The sequence below is a fragment of the Plectropomus leopardus genome, chromosome 5, assembly GCF_008729295.1.
Source record: "Plectropomus leopardus isolate mb chromosome 5, YSFRI_Pleo_2.0, whole genome shotgun sequence".
Classification (NCBI taxonomy): Eukaryota; Metazoa; Chordata; class Actinopteri; order Perciformes; family Serranidae; genus Plectropomus; species Plectropomus leopardus.
The window spans coordinates 24,416,696-24,437,057 of record NC_056467.1 but is presented as its reverse complement, the minus strand read 5'-3'; the positions used below and the strand labels follow the sequence as shown (position 1 = coordinate 24,437,057).

Genomic DNA, 20,362 nt, shown 5'->3' with positions numbered 1-20,362 from the left:
ATGAAGAGACTCAGTCCTACAAAATGATCACATAAGCACTATTCCACATTTAGCTAAATATCAGCATGTAAATATCATTGTACTGACATCTCATTGAAATATTACTTTGGAAAATGTACACTTCCCAATAACACCAAATAAATAATAAATTCACACCTTCAAGTTGCCCATAGTTTTCCTTTTTAATATACTTATATATAAATACATACATTTGTATAAGTCATTCTTGATTTTGGCTTCAACCTGTGATTCGGCACAAAAAGCAAGCTGGTGGAGGCACAGAGAGGATGCAGTTAGAAAAAACACCCATGAGATCGATACAAAGTCAGCAGTAATCTCGAGGACCGAAGTAATAAAAATAAGCGAGAAAACAATATGTCCGTTTGCAAGACATGAACACCACCCCTTAATGTGCCAGTCACCTTCTGTTGGCAGCTGTTTCTGATGTGATGTAAATTGTGAGGAAAGGCAATAATAATAATAATTTTAACTACTGTACCTACGATATCCATGAATAAATTACAGGCTGGGTTGCAGCGTTCATTCCTAACACTGCAACGAAAAGATTACATAGATTGCCAGTATTCTGCATGAAATAAACACTTGAGTTAAGCGCAATTACTGACATTCTTGAAAACAGACACCAACTTTGTTCATTAGTATAACTAATTGAATTGTTATAAGCTTTTGAAGGGAAAATAATGAAAAAATCAAAGAGAAAACCAGCAATCTTGCAATGCATTTTGAAATCAATCTTCCCAAAATTGCAATGATTAACTGACATTTGTTGCATCATAAAATGAAGTTTGTATGACCAGTTTTACATCATTGTCAGCATGTTGTAAAGGACACAAGTCAATAGCTATACACATCACTACACAGCCGAGCTGAATGGTACAACACTTCAAGGTACTCTCACAGGCATCACTCATTCATATACATTTACATCATTCACTTACATTTCTTACATGTTTTTTAAATGCTTTGTTTTAGACATTTGTCATGCTTGCCCAGATGCGTACAGTTTGTTACAAAAAACATTAACGTTTTCCCACAAGACAAGCTCGAATTAATTTGCTATTTGTTTTATTACCAGCCACAATTACGGAGGAACTTTTTAATAGTGAGCCCACTCCAGATAAGAAAAATAAGGCCTTAAATCCACTAAAGCAATGCAGCAGACTGTTATGCTGACCTCCACAGGTTATTCAGTCTACAAGATTGAAGATTGTACTCATTCCACATGATTAAAGTTTAGAAGATCAACAGTCGATATTATGCTTCTGCAAAGACAGCATCACTGACAAAGATGACACCAATTAAAACTTAATATCACATTTAAAAAAAAACATAAAAGAAGTGACTTCTGCTGAAGTCATATCAGAAGCTACAGTGGCGTTGAATGCAGCAGGAGATAAGAGTTTAAGGCAATACTGGTAAGCACCACACCACCATATCAGAGTGATATTTGGGGTAAGATATCCCCTAATATAACGGTTCAGCACAGAAAGGCAGAAGAGGTTTTTCACTTGTCTTGCATTTTTTCCAGAATTGGCACAATCATGTCAAACTTAGGCCTCTTTGCCGGGTCTTCGTTCATGCATATCTTCATGAGCTTGCAAATGTGGGGTGAGATTCCAGGAGGGATAGTGGGCCTCAAACCCTCCAAGGCCACCTGAGAGCCAAAACAGATTTTGTCACTGTAGCAAGATATTTTTGCATGCATTTAAAGTAATAGTTTATTTTGCCTGCAAGTATTTGATTCTCAGCTGGTCATGGAATGAGCAAAAGATAGCTCTGCTAACCTTCATGCCAATTTCCATGTTGGAGAGGTCTGCGTACGGCACTTCCCTGGTCACCAGCTCCCACAGCAGAATGGCAAAGCTCCACATGTCTGCTGATCGACGGTTGATCTCTTCTGGCTTCTTTTGCAGGGCTGGAAATCACAAAGGGCAACAAGTGAAGGTTATACAGAGCAAACACACTGAGCGACACTACGGGCACTGCCTCCCTTTACCTTTGACAAACAGAAAGATGGATGAATGAAATTAGATTAACTGTTTTGTGGCAATTTCAAATTTAAGACGCACAAAGAAGATAAGGCCTGTTGAAATTCTTCACCTTAGCCAGAAATGTACATTTTTGCCTTATCCACAGCAATGCTCTCTGTGCTCTCAATTTTATGGCTGACTGCCCATTATAGGTAGACTGTATGGAGGCTGTTTCTATGGTAACAAGTGTCCTGTATCACATTCAGTCACGGCCATCATGCTCCATACACTGTTCTGTACATGTTAAACCCTTTCTGTGAATTGCTGCAACTGTGTGAGTCACTGCTGCAGATGTTCCCTGGTTATTTTCACGCTCTGTGATACGTTTATGTTTGGATTTCACTGTATCTCAGGGGGAAATCAGCTGCATTACATTGACAGTCTGGAGTTCCCTGCATCCATCATTCACGCTCGAGCTTGTGTGGCTTCAGCTGTCACTTTGGATCTATGCTGTAAGAATGATGCTTACCCTCGGGGGCTACCCATGCAGGCGAGTACATCCTGCCAGGACACTGGAAGGAGAACTTGACATCTGCCATGCTGATCCTGGCTGTCATGTCTTCATCTATCTGTGGAAACAAGGAGCACAGACTGAGATGTCACTTTAAAGTGTGACAGATGACATTTCCTTCTTCTTCAGTTTTATGTTTTTTTGGGTTTTTTTTAGGCAACACAGTTTTCTTTGATAGGTCAGTTGATACTAGGGCTGTACCCTTTTTAGAGTTATGTGCGATGAATCAGATTTGGTAGTTCAGTACAAATATTTTTTAAAAATTAGTTTTTTTATAAGGAGCTTTAGAGTTTGACGTTCAAGGTGTCAGTGACATTCATGTAATTTAGTAGACATGTTAACTATGCTAAGGATGGATCGGTAATGTGCAACAGTATTTTACCAACACTAGATATCAAACAAAAGTCAGAGACTTTTTTGCTATTAAGCTGCTGTGAGTTGTAAATTTCCGACTACTAAAAAGATGACGTTATCTCTGAGCCTGACCGAGCAAAGCCACTGTTGCTCCAGGCAGTTACCTGTACTAGAGGGCAGGGTGAAAGTGAGGAGCGCTCACTTGACAGCTAAATCTGAAGACCAAAATGTCCCAAGAGGTACACGGCGCACTGATTGACAACAACAGCAAAAAAAAAAAAAGAAAAAAGAAAGAGCAGAGCCACTACTGATCATGGGAGCAGTGTCGTGTAGTTCAAGCGAAATACAGCCGTAGGAGATGACAAAGACTTTTAAAAATGGCGAAACGAAATGAATTACTATTTCAGTGAAAAGACGTCTCCGTCCACGTTGGGTTTCATCTAAAAGCAAGCAGCACTGTGCCCAAGTCAAATTTCCCTTTGGGGACAAATAAAGTATAATCATAATCATTATAAAGGCCACACAGACCGTTGCTGTCTCCAGCACTGCCTCCTTTCAAAGACACAATATTATGACCTCCCTCACAGTCGCCACACTTTACACTCTACCTACCATGACTTAGCTTTGAATGGTAATCGGAACCTGATTTTCAGGAGGCATAGTTCTAGTTCATACATTTATGATTTAACAGTTATGCTGAAACCTCATTGTTTTCTTACCATAACACTTTTGCTGTTGAGATAGTGGCGCGGGATCATGGGTTCAAGTGTGTGTAAGAAGGCCATTCCACAAGCAATGTCCAGTGCAAACTTCACCGCCTGCGTCTGGTCCACCACAAAGTCTGACAGCAGAAAAAGTGACAAATCATAACAGGTTTAAGCCAACCTTACTATCACCATATAACAAGATGACAGTGAAATTGCTAGTGTACCAATAAGTGATGGCAACATAATGACAAATGTATAAGTGCAATAAATCACAAATCCCTCAAACCACCAAAAACGGTGACAAGTGCGGGCTTTGTGACCAGAGTAGAAGTACTCACTGGTGCCTTCATGCAGAACGTTGTAGAGAGAGCCATAAGGCATCCAGTGTGTGATGATGATAGGGTGAGGGGCGGGAGGAGACTGACATGCTCCCAACATGGGTAGGACATTCGGGTGGGAAAATATCCTGGGATGGAGCCCAAGAGGGAGGGACAGGGGAGAGAGACAGACAGACAGATATACAAAAAGAGGGGAACCCAAAGAGGATTTGACATAAACAGACGGCTAGTGTGAGATGCAACACCTCCAAAAAAAACAGACATAAAGTTTGGTTCAATGCAAACAAACAATGAGTGTTCATAACAGCACAGGACACAGAGAGAGTATAAAAGTCCCGACTAAATAATAACCTGAGTTTGGGATATTCCTCACTGAAGTCTCTGCTTTTCCTTGTGGTCCAGTCACGAACTTTTAGCACCTTAACAACAATCTCATTACCTTGCCAGCGACCTTGCCACAGCTGCAGACAAGCATTAGAGACAAAAAACAGACGTGAATGGCATGAAACTGATCATCAGCAGTTCTGCATGACCACTGAGTGTGGTAAAAATAAGTTCAAAAGTACCTCTCCAGACTGGTTCTCATTTATTTTAGCCACGAGAGAGAGCTGCTTGTAGTCAATGCCTGCATGTTTGTTCAATGTGCCATTACCTAAAAAACACAAGATGAAGTTCAGACAAAAGCCCGATTTTTCATGTCAAATTTCGCACAACACTGTTCAGACGAAAAAATGTTGGAAATTTCACCACAGTAGGATTGGCTATAAGGCCAGCAAGGAACATTTTTCCCTTTTATGCAGCACTCTGAACAAACCGACTGATGGAAACTGGTCGGCTAATAAACTGGTTTATGTGTGGGACTCACGGGGTCGAGTTCTGGTGGTGCCTTTCCAGAATGTGTCCTTGAAGGGAATTTTAGTCAAGTTCTGTCCCATTTTCTCTGCTTTTTCTGTGTGATGGAGGGATATTTGCAGTGAAAAAATTTAACACAAATATAATAAAAAATGCATTTGAACTTTCTGGAAGGAGGTAAGTGATAATGGGGAGTCAGGGTACCTCTGAGGAGTTCCCGCAGATGAGGTTTGGCTTTGTCCAGGGGAGTCTCCCCATATTTGTTACAGATGCTGACCTGAGCCCCATTTGTCACGAGGTCCTGAGGTGTAGGACAGACTGGTGTCAGCGACATTTTACTGGCAACTACACATAAAAACAGATGAGTCTCAGCTTTAATACCACCAGGGGGAGCACTAACCTCAGCCACTTGATCTTGGCCCCAGAAGCAGGCATAATGCAGTGGTGTGTTCCCGTGCTCGTTGGCTGCATTCGTGTCTGCTTTGCACTGAATCAGCTGAAAGAGGAGCAGAAACAAAGGATTATGTGCAAAACAAGGCTGGTCAGATCTTGTTTGGGCTGTACACAGGGATGAGTGTTCGTGGAATCCTGGAAGTTCGTCTTGCCTGTGGACACATACCAGAGGTATTGAGACATGTCTAACATTAAACTCAATAGCTGCCTGGCAGCAATTCTAAATCAGACACCTTGGAGCAGAGGCCTAACATGATGGCATATGAAACACTTCAATACAAGGCATCCTCGGATTATTTCAGAAACTGAAGTCAATGTCTTTAAACAAATATTAATTCAATCACAAATAATATGTCAAAAGAGTTTCTAAAGAGATCTATTTTGACAACCAAATCTGCTGTTAGAAAAAAAAAAAACTTTGACTTGAAAAAAACTTTTGACTGTGTCTGCTTGTGCAGACACAGTCGATGTAACCCCGTATTGCTGGCTGAATTGCAGCTACTGATTGTGCACAAGTTGTGTTTTTAAACGGTCAATTATTTGAACTTATTTTGTGAATAAAAAATGGCCACAAAATGTCCATCTATCATAAGCCACTTTTACACTGCCTGATGATGGCATGAATATCAGAACATTATGCCTCGACATTCTGTATAAAAGGGACACAAAAAAGAGACACAGAGTTGTCTTGCCTTTCAGCCAGCACAGGAGGTAGAAACAGAGCCAAAACTGTGTCTGTGTAAGAGGACAAGACAAGATTATGGGCGGGATGGTTGTGAGGTTTTTACGGTGTGTTGTGCGTGTGACCGATAGATGGAAGATTTTAAAAGTAGCTGCTAGCAGTAGCAGCTAAACCAAAAAAGAACAGCAGTCAAAAATGTCAGCAAATCGGGAAAAACACTCGTGGTCCAGGAGCTTCTTACCCTATAAATAAAAGTTGAGATCAGTCGCCATATAACAGGGGCGGTAAATGATCGTTATTGCTACTGCTAATGCATATGTTATATGTCATACTAGAAGCTGACACTGTTGTGTGAAACGTCATGCCCATCACACCTCTTTTGCTTCCACAATGCCGGCATGCTATCTAAACTCACACCCTAGAGCAGCATGATTCCACTGATGTTTGGTTCTGTGTAAAACTGCAAAGGGGGCATAAAGACGGGACTTCATAGCAGCTCTATAGCGCAATCTTTGTGTAAAAAGGGTTACAGATACAGTCAACAGCTGATTTGTTTTACTATCTACGACTTTAAAGATATTTTTTAAAAATGTGCAACACTTGAATAAATAAAGGCATAATAAATAATTACTGAAACACCATAAATTGCTTGTTCTACCCTTAATATGTATTGTAAACAGGTTTAATAATCATACCTGCAGCCATTGAAACATTAAGTTTTCCCTCGACACAAATTGCCAAGCCTCTCACATCAGTTTAAAATTGCTGATGGTGGATGTGCAAGAACAGACAAGACCATGTAACTGTAATTGCTGTTTATATGACATCATTTTAGGTTTCATAATATCTTGTGTTTGTGAAGCAAGAGATTTTAACACCTGTGTGCTTAGGAGAGATCAGTGTCAGTTTCAGCTTATGCTTTATTCTTACATACCATAGAGAGAGAGAGAGAGAGAGTGAGTCGTGTTGTGATGTGAGGGAGGTAACTCATATTGTGATAGTCACCACATTACAGTAGAGTTACAGGATGACAAAAGGAACCAGGAAGGAACCTTTTCAAGCATCACTGTATGTATGCCACAGTGTTTACTTGGACTCTACCTTTCCCACAATGTCGCGATGTCCATGGCTGGAGGCCAGGTGCAGAGGCGTGTCATCCCCACGATTCATGACGTTAATGCGTGCTCCTCTCATGATAAGCATGTCCACCACGCTGGAGCGGCCCTCCCTGCACGCCCAGTGGAGAGGGCTGAAGCCGTGGTCATCTCTACAGCGAGAGAGAAGAATTGATATTCAGAGCAGGTTTCACAATAATCTTCAGCACAGCAAGGACTAAGAAATGTTTCCTGCCTGTCCTGCAGTTATTCTAAATATAACCTGAGGGTGAAAAAACTATACAAGCAACTTCAGTCCCACTGCTATCCACGTTAAGTTTTTCTCAAACAAACAACTGTGTGGTATGACTGGCACATGGCCAAGTATACCAGACTGGGAATGTATTTTAGAGCATATGTGTTTTGCTTTGACAGTGAAAATATCATTTTTCAAAAAAAGGACAACAAGTGTGCAATCCAGAGTAAAACTTGGCAGTCAAAATTAAATAAAATATATTAGTTTAATGAGCTATTTTGCTTTGGCCTCATGTATTGTATACAGTGATGCGCAGTTAGCCTGGTTAGGCAGTTTGGATAAGCTTGTTAAAAAATATTGCAGGTTTCCGGTGGGTGGGTCGTTTAGTGACAAAGCAGGGTTGAGTAAGTTACTAATAACACACAGAAACATTGTGCAACAGCCCACCTTCCACCTTCTTTCTCCCTCTCTCTCTGAATCTTTCCAACACAACCAGCTACACAACACCATGTCTTAACACCAGTCAAGGATCTCTCTGTTAAATAAGTACTTCTTTTACAGCATGCAAACAAACCACTTTACGTTGCAGCTGTGAGCTCATGTAAACAAACCACATAGAATATTAGCTATGTTTGTACTCTTGAAAAAGAAAAAAAAAACACTTTTCATTTTGTGATATTTACATGAAATGACACTATATACAACAGCACGTGGGCTGTTATTAGCGATGGTCATTAACAGAAACGTTCAGCTCTGATTTGCAGGTGGGGTCCGAGTCATTACATTCTCTAACATTTACAGGTCTGGTAGAGGAAAATTGGCTCTCATAACGTGCCGGGATTGTGCAGGTTTTAAAAAAACACAGACCCAGGCATCACTGGTATACAGACTGAGTCCCTTTAAGAATGCCTCAGTTTATAAAACGAAAACGAAAAACAAAAAATACACTCGAACTGCATTAGAGGTACCTAATAAAGTGGCAGCTAATACAGCAGTCCTGCAATACATCCTGCCTTCATTAGGTCTCCACCCCATTTACATTTATAACAGTACACTATATATTTAACGGTACTGCAAAATACAACCACTAAAAATATCACAAGGCTGAACACCTCTCTACAATAGGTTCAATGCAAACTGGTAACTAAATTCTAACAAAGGTAGAATTTTCTGTAGGATTGTATTAGACTGTATTTGCTTTAGCTTGCTGTATCAAATAAAGTGGTGATTGAGTGTATTTATTAGAAACTACCGCATATATGTTTTAGAGCACATAATGAGGAATTTGTTTATTTGCACTTCTGTCATATTCCTCAGAAAAAGGAAGTTGATGCAACTCAGCTAAAAGGCCTTTCTCTTTGTCTCAGTGACACTGGCAGCGACACATGTAGGAGAGTGACCTTGATAACATGACAGACTGACTGATGGTCAACTTCTCAGAGAAAGGGGGATAAAGACTGAGAGATTAAGGCACAGTAAAAGCTGAGTGATAGACAGTCAATCAGGAAAAGACAGGGAAATAAAGAAAACAGTAGGCTGAGCATTCACTGCAGTCCTTATAAGGCCCAGTGAGACTTCCTTCAGCAGAGCTGCACTCGCACACACTCAGGCTGCTGTGTGTGATTGTGTCATTCTTCATGTCTCTGCTCTCTGCGTCTGGTTGTGAATACCTCCTCCTCTGTTACAAAGTGTCTTCCCTCATCTGAGTCAAATCCATCCTCTCCCTCTCAGTTTCACTGAAACAGCTGGACTGTACTGATGAGTTATTCATCTTTCCGTACCCTTTACGTTTCCATGTGGGCTTTGTTGTTTGTGCCAAAACACTGCACAATCCTCCAGATAATAAAGATATGCACTTGCTCTGAAATAATGAGTAGGTAGACAGCATAATAACGTGATCTGAAAACTAAAGGGAGTATTATGAATCTGCAGGAATGTGGACCCTCTGCCCCTCTGCCCCCCCCCGCACCATCAATTCACTGGTTTGTATTCACACATCCTGCAGAGCTCTGCTCAAAACAGCCCCACAGAGACCCTCAGTCCCACAACACACATCTATCTGTGCATCTGGGTGACCCGCTGCAGTCACACCAGCTCTGTACTGTGTGCAATTTCCTCTCAGACCAAAAGGCCAAATCCTAAAAACTAATTAGCCTAAATTTATGAGAGAAAAACTTCCCACAGTCTCACTTCTACGATTGTATGAGTTTTCTCTGTTAAGCTGGAGTCTGTTTGGGTAAGAAAGCAGTTATGAAGATAATGCCTATGCTAAATGAAAGAAAGAGTGCACACTTGAAATGACCATCTTGTTTATCTGTGCGATCTAACATTCAGTATTTAAGGTCATTTTATTGATAAGTTAGTCAACATAAAAGTAAGATGGACTACTTTGACAGTTGTTTAACTGTTTGTCTTTACTCAATCAAAAACTGCAGCTCCTCCAATATGAGGATTTGATGCTTTCGTTTCTTTTGTTTCTTTGTAAACTGACGATCTTAAATATTAGAACTAGTTCTGGTGTGTTGGAAGGCCAAAATACCCGGTTTGAAGATGTCACATTGGACTCAGGGAAACTCTGGTGTACATTCAGGCTGCAACTAAAGATTATTTTCATGATGGAATTTTGTGCCAATTATTTTAACAACTAATTAAATGATAGTTTAGTCTACAAGTTTTCAAAAACAAAAAGCAAAACAATGCCCATTACAATTTCCCAGAGCTCAAAGTGAAATCTTCCATTTGCTTCTTTAGTCCCACCAACTGTGCAAAACCCCAAGATTTCATAAATGACAAAGAAAAGCAACAAATTCTCCCATTTAAGAGGCTGGTACCAGCTAATTTATGATATTCTTGCATGAAAAATTATTGAAATGGTTAATCGATTATCAAAATAATTGGCGATTAATTTTAATTTGTTTGACCGATTGCTTCATTGACTAATTTCTGTACTCATAAAGTACATTCATTCATAATCTGAAGTTTAGAAACCTACCAATCGATTAAAGAAGAAAATAATGGGCACTTTAATCATCAATTATTAGATGCATTATCTGTTGAAAAGATTATTTTTCCTATATATTCATATCTTGAGAAATGATGTAACCTTTTTAATATGTCTATTGAATTGTTTTTCTAACATCACTAACGCCCTTTTGGTAATTTAGCGCTTATTATTTATATTACACAAAAAAAGGCCCAGCGTACAACTGCTGAAAATGTACTACTGGTGCATCGAGTGACACTCAGGCCTCCACTGTCTGTGTGTGGATTTCTGTTCAGATGCCCTTTTTATAGGATAGATTTTCCCTTTAAGCTAGCTTCATCCCCACAGCCCCAAGGCACTTGAGTGCCAGGGTTTTCTGCTGCTCACCCCCTCCACACTGGCTGCGGTAATTTATTTCAGGCACTTCCACCTGCCAACAGTGCTCAGTTTGGCAGACGGAAAAGCCAGAGGAAGAGCCCCTGTCTGTACCCTGTACGTCTCTGCCCAGACATCCCCGCCAGGTCATGTAACAAGCCTCAGTCGAGAGAAAACTGAATTCACACAAACATCTAACCAATTAATATAACAGCAACACTTTTACATTGGAGGAATTTCTATTTTTTATTCTGTTACCTCATGAAAGGTCAATGAATAATTTATGCTGGATAAAATACTGCTGTACAGTACAGTAGTGGATACATAACAATACCTGATCAATATTTAAGTAAGTTAAGGTATCAGATTAGACTTGATGTCATCAGATACCCAATATGAAAAGACAATATGAACAGGGACTGATCCTAAAGTACTTTAAGGGGTTTTGTTTAAGTAAATTCTTCCATCAGGACTGTAAGAATAAGTGACTGACATATGCAGAGTGGACTGTTATTTGTTTGCGTGTCGATTGTTTTTTAAGTCTTTGTTCATGCTCGGCACCCCTGAAAATGAGGGTCTCCCTCAGTTGATAGTCTTAAATAAAGCTTTGAATGAATGAATGAATGAATGAATGAATGAATGAATGAATGAAGCGTGATCTCAATATTGAGCTATAAGATATTATCATTTTCACCATAACCCTTGTGTTGGCTTGTTCACAAAAAACTGCTAACACTGCTTCTTCTAACATTATCACTGCCTGCTCCAACAAACCTTGAGAGTCTAGACCACCTTCTACATGCAACAGTACGCACTGCAGGGTAACATGCCCCCAACAGAGAGGTTTAAATCAGTATTCACACTGTAAATCTACTTCCTCCCCAAACAAGAAGCTTCGACCTTAACAACATGGTGAAATCCTTTAAAATAAATAAGTGCTGCCCAATGGTCTGTAACAATCATAAGCAAAAAGCAAAGTGTTTGCTCTCACACATGTAAAGGGCATCTTTGGATGAACATTTTGAAGATGCTAACTACAGATAACCATCAAGGCCACAATTACACATTCATAGGCCAAAAATATCAGAAGCACTGAAGTCAGTCCTCTGGGACCAAACACAACACAAATGAAGCACAGGGGACTGGGTTGGGCACAAAGCCTCACAACTCTTATTTTCAATATCAATTAACGAGCCAACTATTTTTTAAATGAATCATCTGCTCTACAAAACTCTGAAAATAGTGTCAAAATTTATTAGAGTCTGAGATAGAAGGTAGAAGGTAGATTTATTTAATTAGATGATGTTTGTTTTGGCAACAGTCTAAAACCCAAAGAGACCAATTCAATTTATTATAATGTAAGACAAATGTATGTATGTATAATGTAAGTATGGACATTTGAGAGGCTAGAACACGCAACATGAACGATTAATCAACTGCTAAAATGAAATGATAAGTTGATATCACCAGCAACCATTTTCTTTCATGTGACATTTTATAGCCATTTTTTAAGAAAGTGATTGGCAGGGGCAACCCTAGACTAATACACAAACTGACTCATTGTTTCAGATCTAAATATACCTTAAATTTATAAACAACAGATCCCCCTTAAGTCAAATTTGTTGATATAAAACTCCAAAAAAAATGGAGATGAGGGTCTGACAAGACCAGAACATGATAATATCTTACTGTAACACTGTAATATGGAAAATTATTGCACAATAACTGGCTACATTTACTTAATTGCGTTGCAATACGGAGGTCCTGCATACTACTTTATACCTCTAGTACACAATTATATTTCAGTTGAAAATATTAAACTTTTGACCCCACTTCCATTTTTTGACAGACACACTTTAAATCATACTTTCACATGCAAAATTCTTTTATGCTAATTTTTAACACAAAACTATACCTCGTACCAACATTATGCACCAACCAGCAAAGAAGCAGTGTAAAACATACTCAAAGAAGACTGCAGAGGAAGCCTATATCATAAACATTTAGGAGAATTTGTTTTAAACTTTGCAATTAACTTTTGTAAACTTTGAGGGAATGCTGAGAGGAAATGATTGCAGCTATCTAATACCACTGGGAGACGAATACCGGAAACACATAAGTGGAGGAGGGGAAGGAGAGGTGCTTTGCTATGACTTACTGTGCATTTCTCTACTGAAAAATTCACCATTTGCTCTCTCACACACACACACACACACACACACACACACACACACACACACACACACACAAAGATCCTCTGTCTCGTCACACATAACTCTTCCAGTCCTGCTCCATTACAATAATCTCCTCCCCCTCTCTCTCAGTTTTGGTAGGTGGTAGATGTTTCCCTCGAGGCCTCCTTGTAAGGAGATTCAGCATTCCACTACTACTCTGCGTCTGGGAGTTACATCCATGTAAACACACTGTCATCGAGGAACACAGAAAATATTACCGTGAGCATCTGATAGGCTGAGATACAGTGAGTTTACTGAAGTACAGGAAGGGAAGAATTTGAAGTTCTGTGGGGAAATGAAAAGAATAAATGTGTTTCACCCACTGGGGGAGATATATTGACCGGAAAAGGGAACTTGACATGTAATCAGCTAATGGAGGAGTCACAAGTAGGGACTGCAAGGACCCACATTGGCTTGATGCAATCATACAATTTAACTAAACAGTGAAAAGGAAAAAAACAACCCAGAGAAAACACAAAAGCAATTCAGACATTAAAAGGGAGAATACATCTCTACTGATTCTTTCACATCGGGATCGACATCAGTTTTCCTGTGCTGCATTCAGATGCCTTTCACAAGCATTTCAATCGAGAAACCTGAGAAAATTTGATTCCTTTTGAAAACATGGGGAAGAAAAACATTATGAGTAAAGAAATGTCCTGCAGAATACAAAAAAAATGGTAAAAGGTGACAATCAAATGACCCGAAACTCAGCTCAGGAAATATTAGATAATATTTTCAGGTACTTTTATTGTAGTTTTTTACTAATTTCTTGCTAATGTTGGGGCCATTTGTTGTTAAGTGACTTGTGGCTTTCTTCCTTTGTTTTTTAAAGTAATCAAGCCGATTTGCTCAGGTTTCAAAAGGGTTAATTTCTTCATAAATTGTTCAGTTCAAAGGGGAAAAAAGGCCACACAAGTGCCCTTAAAAAGACTATTTGGAATCTTGTGTGCTGATGTCCTGCATATTATTTTACTTTAAAAATTAACTTCGGGACATTTTAAAAGGTACAAATCCTTCTTTTACCTTTACTGCAAAAAATGCCTTAAAACAAGGAAAATGCAACACTGACCAAATGACAACCATTTACTGTTTCCAGCCAAATTTAAAATGTTGCGTGCCTTAGAAGGCAACAAAACAATTGAATGTTTTTTAAGCTTGTCTTATCGCATTATAACGAAGCTGGACTAACTAGTTTACCTCTGGATATATTCAGTCACACCTCTTGAATAACCATGAATCAATTTCTCCCCATTGTTACATGTAAAATTAGTCGGCTAATACTTTACCGGTTGAACATTTTTATGTCCAGCTTTGCAACAGAGTTGAGTTCAACCTCCTCACCAGAAATGTGCTAAGACAGTAAAAGAGACAATAAAAGAGCCGCTCCAAGGTAAACAGTCATCATGATTAAATGGATTTATTCATCCTCTCTTTGTTTACTCTGAAAACAAATACCGGTAGTCTAAATCAGGGGACAGAGGAATCCAAAAGGGAAGCTTCCCGGGTGGTCAACATTACTTGACTGGCAAGCTCTGCCAAGTTTTTCTTTACAAAGTCAGCTGAGGATACAGAACGCGCTCAGGACTGACTGATGATCTGTAACTATCACACTATTTGTATAAAAAACATGTCAAATGTCACACAAGCCTGTAGTATTTTATGCATTCTTGTCCAGTCTTTTTTTTTCTAAAATGTTCTTTAAAGTACAAATTCCAGTTACAGCAAGAACTGCAAGCGGGATTAACTCTGCCATCACAGCGGGTTTCCTGTCCAACATCACGCCTCTGAATTACTCTACTGGCATTCTGGACATAAACATGTGCCCACAAGGAAATGGGTTCAATCAGAGGTCACAATCTTGACAGGGACTGAAAAGGCGGGCTCTCAGCATGCTCTAGAAATTAGGTTTAAGACTGCAACATTTAAATGAGGCAGTGACACAGCAGTGTAGCTGATATTTCATTTAGATTATGATTTAAGAAGTTTAGCATCACAAAATTCATGAATTAATGTCGTGGCACTTTTCTTTTGCTGCTTTCAGACGCCTTTTCGCGTGTATTTAAACCTTTAAACCTTGAGCACATTAGTACGATTTCTTTCAAAAACATGGGGGAGAAAGGCAATGTGCAACTTGGTAAGAAGTGTTCCACGAATTGCAAGAAATTAGCAGACTTAGAAAAGTAACATATTTAAAATGATGTCACAGAGTTATTAGGATTTTTAAGCACTGCCCAACTAATTTCCTTGTTGTTAGTTATTTCTTTTCCTTTTCCTTTTGATTAAAACAAATTTTCCGGTAGTTTTCTTTTACGTTTTTACTAAATTCTTGCTAATTTTTGAGTAAATGCTTCTCTAATTGCTATTGCCTTGCAATAGGCAATCAAGTGACTTTGCTCCGGTTTCAAAGGGTTAAAAGAAAACAAACTAATTAGGCTATGGTTAGTGTTATATCATTATTAAATAGTCATTATAAGTGATTATACCTTCGCCCAGACAAGTTAAAACACATCTTTAATGACAACAGGAACCTGTTTTTAATTATTATTTGATTAGCCACTGACTGCGGTTATTTGTGAATTATGAATAACTTTAACAATCCAACTGACAAAAAATATACACATAAATAAACTTTGGCTCACCCTTGATTGAGGTCGTTCTCTGTATTGTCCAACCACAAGCGAACGGCCACAGCATTGCCTTCCCGGCACTGCGTGAAGATATCATCCATCGTGGCTAGTGTATCCTCCTCTTAAGGCGCACTCCTGGGAGTAAATGCAGATCTGAACTGGGAGAGATGAGAGAGGTGACCCGAGGGGTTCAGCAGAGTCCTGGCCAGCATCAGTCCCTCATTTGGGATAATGAGGGACTCAGTCAGAGAGGCTCAACAGCACTCCAGCAACCCTTAAAAGGAGGACACAAAAAGGGAAGTTGCTCTGTTAACTCTTCTTTTAATCAGCTTAACTTCATCACAAATCCTCCCTAATATTATCCTGTTGTACAAACGTAAAAAGAAGACAGCCAAGCAACCAACCTAGTGTTGACTAATCTTATCCACCCATAAAAGTGGGTGGCAGTTAATGCTGTGACTCACAACACTCGGTTGTGACTAGTACCCTGTACACCACAGTAGATACATTTGTTTACCCAGTGCCATGCTTTATTCTGTACTTCCTTAATATTTAAAGAATCAGTGCTGAAATTAATATTTCAATAATCAGTTAACTGACGGACAGAAAACATATCTACAACTGTTATGCTAATCGATCAATTGGTATATCATTTATCAAGCAAAAATGTCAAACACTGCCTGGTTCCAGTTCTGCTTTTCTCTGTCTTATGTTACACTTAACTGAAGATCTTTGGGTTTTGGATCATTGAGCAGACAAACCAAGCAATATGAAGATGTCACAGTGAGCTTTCTTAAATTCTAATTTTAATAAAATACAATGAATATAGGGAGGATGTACTTCTCATATTTCACTCAGCCTGAAATATGACGGAAATTATGCGTAGGCTAAATAAAAAAGGGACTGTTCATTATTTATGCAAAGGGAAGGGGTGGTGCAAAAAAGGGGGGAGCATGTCAAATATTTTTAAGCACTGGGAAGGGACTTATGTCTTTAACTTTGGCTCAGGGAAGAGGCATACAACTTTAAAAAACTGTATTTTGTATTTATTTTACAAAAATCCACCAAATTACATAATTCTGCAAAGCAAGAAACTGTAAAAACAGATATTATCACTAGATAGTAAAATTTCCGACAGTCTTTGAACACACTAGTGGGACGAACGCTTCTGTCTGGAAAAAAAACCCCGAATCTGAGCTTAAATTTAGTGATATTTCATCAAAATCACTTCATGCTACACGACACATTTAAATATTGCCAAATATAAACTGTTTGGACTAAATGAACAACATGCATGACAAGAGTGAAAAGCAACGCAAGGAAAATTTAAGCACATTTCATACAAAAAGGCAACCTTAAGTGCTTTACAGCCCAATCATAAACCAGTGCAGCTGTACAAATAGTATCTTCAATTCAATATCAATTTGTTCTATACAGTCCAATATCACATATCACAGTTTGTCTTTAGAGGGTTTTACCAGGGACTTTTTAACAACTCCAGGATTTTGTCTTCAGCTTTTAACTTCCAAACATCAAATGGTAAGTTTTTAAATCTAATAGTTAATTTGTGGTGGAGGGAGGATCATGCATTTTTCTGGAGTCACTCGGAGAGACAAGGGGAAAGCAGCGGCAGCGTAAAAACAAATAAAGTCACACCCCAGCCAGCCCCCTTCTCTGATAAATACAGAACAGTCCCTACATACAGGACCTTCTTGAAGACAACAGATTGAGACAGAGAAAACAAATGTGGCACTATGACGCTCGCAAATATCTGAGATCACAAATTTTGTCGTCCAGTTACAGTCACCATGAATGAAAGGACACACTCATACATGCCAGAATAAGCCAAGGCACTTCCATTTAAAAATGTGTGGTAGATGATAACACAACTGTAGCTTTGTTTCAGCCTCACAGAATAACAATCAGGTTGAATTAGTGATTAAGTGGCGATTATCATGTTTTTAACCTAAACATTGTAACAACCTGATGTCACAGTATTGAGTTAACCGTTAGCAATCTAACGTTGCTGCCTTACAGCAGCATGACTAGCTATACTGCTATCTCGCTAACACAGGGGAATAGCTTATAAAGTTAGGTGGTTAACCCCTCAGCTCCTGCCTGTACAACCCTATTTCGATTACTCCCGATTAAACTAAAAGTGATCAACTTAGCTCAAACATAAGCTAGCATCTTCTGGTTGTTAAAATGAAACACAGGCTAACAAGCTAACCAACTGTCCTGATGCCGCGGACCGCTTCTCTCATTTCACGCTGACGTGAAATGAGAAGAACACGAAACTATATAGTTGATAGTTTAAACATTCAAAAGCCATGTGAAATTTGCCTCCTATTTGATGAACCTACCGGGTATGTTGGCCTGTTGTGGTGTGTTGAAGTTGTTAGCAGCGTTGTGTTGACTCCTGTAGATTGAATGTGTGGGACGTCCACACCCTCAGCGCCGCCGTACGTGGTAGCGTCCAGAGGAGGAAGAGAGCGCCGCGCCCCCTACAGGCTGTAGGGAGAACTGCAGCAGACAAAATATTCACAGCCTCAGGTCATAGATATTATAAAAGACTTGCAAGAGACATCATCATTATGTTACAGTGTGTGCAGTGACAGGAGATCTTTTACTGATGTAAAAATAGCAATGTCACAGTGTAGAAATACTGTCACACAAATAAAAGTCCTACATTAAAACTTATCTGTGTGGCAGAGTCCAACTTGCTTTACAACAAAGACATTACATGCAGCGAGTGCTTTACACGAAAAGACATAGAAGCCATGAAGAGATAATAAAACCTGCATGTAAAAATAAGATAGGATCAGAATAGCATACATAGACTACATCTTCACATGGCTAAAACCCACTTGATAATACGAGCAAAAGTAAAATAAAAAATAAGGATAAAAAAAAAATCTGGAGAAATTTACATGGTTTCTTTCAAAAAACATGGAAGGAGCAACTAATGAGAATTACCCAAATGTCAGCAAGATATTGGCCAAAAGCACCCCCCCCCCCAATAGAAAGTAAATGCATACATAAAAAAAACAACCCAAAACTGGAGATTAACTGAAAAAGTGTCAAAAAATGATTTCTTGCAAGTTGCGGGACGTTTTATACTGAGTTGCTGATTGCCTTTTTTGGAAAGAAATTAAACCAATTATATCAGGTTAAAGGTTAAAATGCTTTCACAAGGTGTCCAAATGCAGCACATGAAAAGTGATATCAATCCAGGTTTCAAAGGGTTAAGAGCCAATATTATGTTACAGTGTGTGCAATGAAGGGAGATCTTTTACTTAAATAAAACTAGTAAGACCACAGTGTAGTAATACTGTCACATAAGTAAAAATCCTACATTCAAAATACAGAATATTTGCATCAAAATAATACATAATGATAATAATCAAGTCAAGACCTACCTTTTTTAGTTTAGCTTCCATTGTACTTTATCTTTTTACTATTTATTTAGATGTTTTAGTCTGTTTCACAGTTTTACTAACCTCTACATTATTTTCTCATTTTTAACTTATTTATTTATTTATTTTTTCTGTTGTTGTTATTATCATTATTGTCATTATTTTATTTATTTTACTTTTTTAAGCGTTTGATGTTGTACCTCACAAACCGTGAAAAAGTTTGTTTCTATCATAACACGAATGAACTTCATGTCCCATACACCTTTGGTGTGTTTACGTCATCCAATCGCGCCTGTAGTTCTGTTTTGCCTCCCTCACCCACATGAGACAACCCAACGTGGTTTTCGCGTTTGACACGGAAATTCTGCAGCTATTAATTGTAGTTACATGTTAATTAAGGATTAAAAACTTTAGAAACACCGCCATCAACGCAAAAGGGGACTGACAAGCAAAGCAACTCGTTTCTGCCTCAGAGACAAACCGGTGAGTAGCTGAGTTTAGCGCCGATGAAGAAGAAATGACACTGGCGGAGTTTTTCTCATCTCCAGCAGTGATTTACATGTATGTGTGTATTTTACAGTTCTCGGGGAGACATGTTTAATGAAGATGAAGACTGGAGCGACGAACAAGACGCTCAAGTCCTGAGCAAAACTGTCCTCAGAAACACCCAGCAGGCGAACAGCAGCACAAATGTCAAAGTAAATAAAAATTCAGTTTAGTGATCTGCTGCTAGCAAGTTGTACTGATATCAGGGCTAGGCAGTGTTTAGTATTCTGAGTTGTGTATGTCTAAATACAGAAGATGGTTGTCTAAAAGAGGGTTACTGTGGTTGACTAACACCAAACCTAGGTGTGAAAGAAACATTTTACTTTACTGAAATAAAAGTAAACACAAGACGTATTAAAATAAAAGGGAAACTGGTTGCATTAGTTTATTGAGACTGGGATGTCTGCATTAAAATGTTTGTATTGTAATACCTATTTTAACTTCGGAAATCTTGACTGAAGTACTGAAACACAGAAGCCCCACAGAGGAAACTAACTGAAATTAAACTGAATTATTATTATTTTTTTTAAATCAACACAAAATAAAAACTAATGAAAAATAGCTAACTACAATAACTCTGCAACCAGAGTTGCAAAAATGGCCAGAGCACAATCGGGGGATTTAATACATGATTTTATAAATATATACATTACACACAACATACATAAAGCTTTTGTTGTTCATTTTCTGAACAAATTAGGCAGTATGAACAACAACAAATGTTATATTTAAGTAAAACCTCCTATTTTTCCTGATAAAAGACAATTAAAAAAATACTAAAAATCAGAAAAGCCGTTTGTAGCAATAAAGGTGATCAAAAGAATTGTGATTTTCTATAATTACACGTTGTCTCAGTCTTGGACAGTTTTCTGTTTATCTT

The 20,362-nt window shown here is 38.7% G+C and overlaps 1 protein-coding gene across 1 annotated transcript; it reads right to left on the bottom strand.

Annotated features, from left to right (window-relative positions):
* Window positions 1–157: 157 nt before the first annotated feature.
* Window positions 158–17,971, bottom strand: LOC121943289 (integrin-linked protein kinase). The gene is made up of 13 exons (XM_042486786.1): window positions 17,884–17,971; window positions 15,533–15,794; window positions 7,050–7,215; window positions 5,214–5,309; window positions 5,018–5,114; window positions 4,827–4,910; window positions 4,528–4,613; window positions 4,313–4,422; window positions 3,962–4,089; window positions 3,636–3,757; window positions 2,521–2,620; window positions 1,806–1,936; window positions 158–1,675 (listed from the first exon to the last, which is right to left on the bottom strand). The coding sequence occupies exons 2-13, from the start codon at window positions 15,619–15,621 to the stop codon at window positions 1,526–1,528; spliced, it is 1,359 nt and encodes a 452-aa protein (XP_042342720.1). The 5' UTR covers window positions 15,622–15,794; window positions 17,884–17,971; the 3' UTR covers window positions 158–1,525.
* Between the last annotated feature and the right edge of the window lie 2,391 nt (window positions 17,972–20,362).

What these genes read in the sequence shown, in the direction of transcription:
- LOC121943289 (XM_042486786.1), bottom strand. Translation starts at nt 15,621, where the DNA reads ATGGATGATATCTTCACGCAGTGCCGGGAAGGCAATGCTGTGGCCGTT. An exon ending in ATGAGAACCAGTCTGGAGAG is followed by an intron (nt 4,423 to 4,527) that starts GTACTTTTGAAC and finishes GCTTGTCTGCAG; the next exon opens with CTGTGGCAAGGTCGCTGGCA. An exon ending in CGTTCTGCATGAAGGCACCA is followed by an intron (nt 3,758 to 3,961) that starts GTGAGTACTTCT and finishes TTCTGCTGTCAG; the next exon opens with ACTTTGTGGTGGACCAGACG.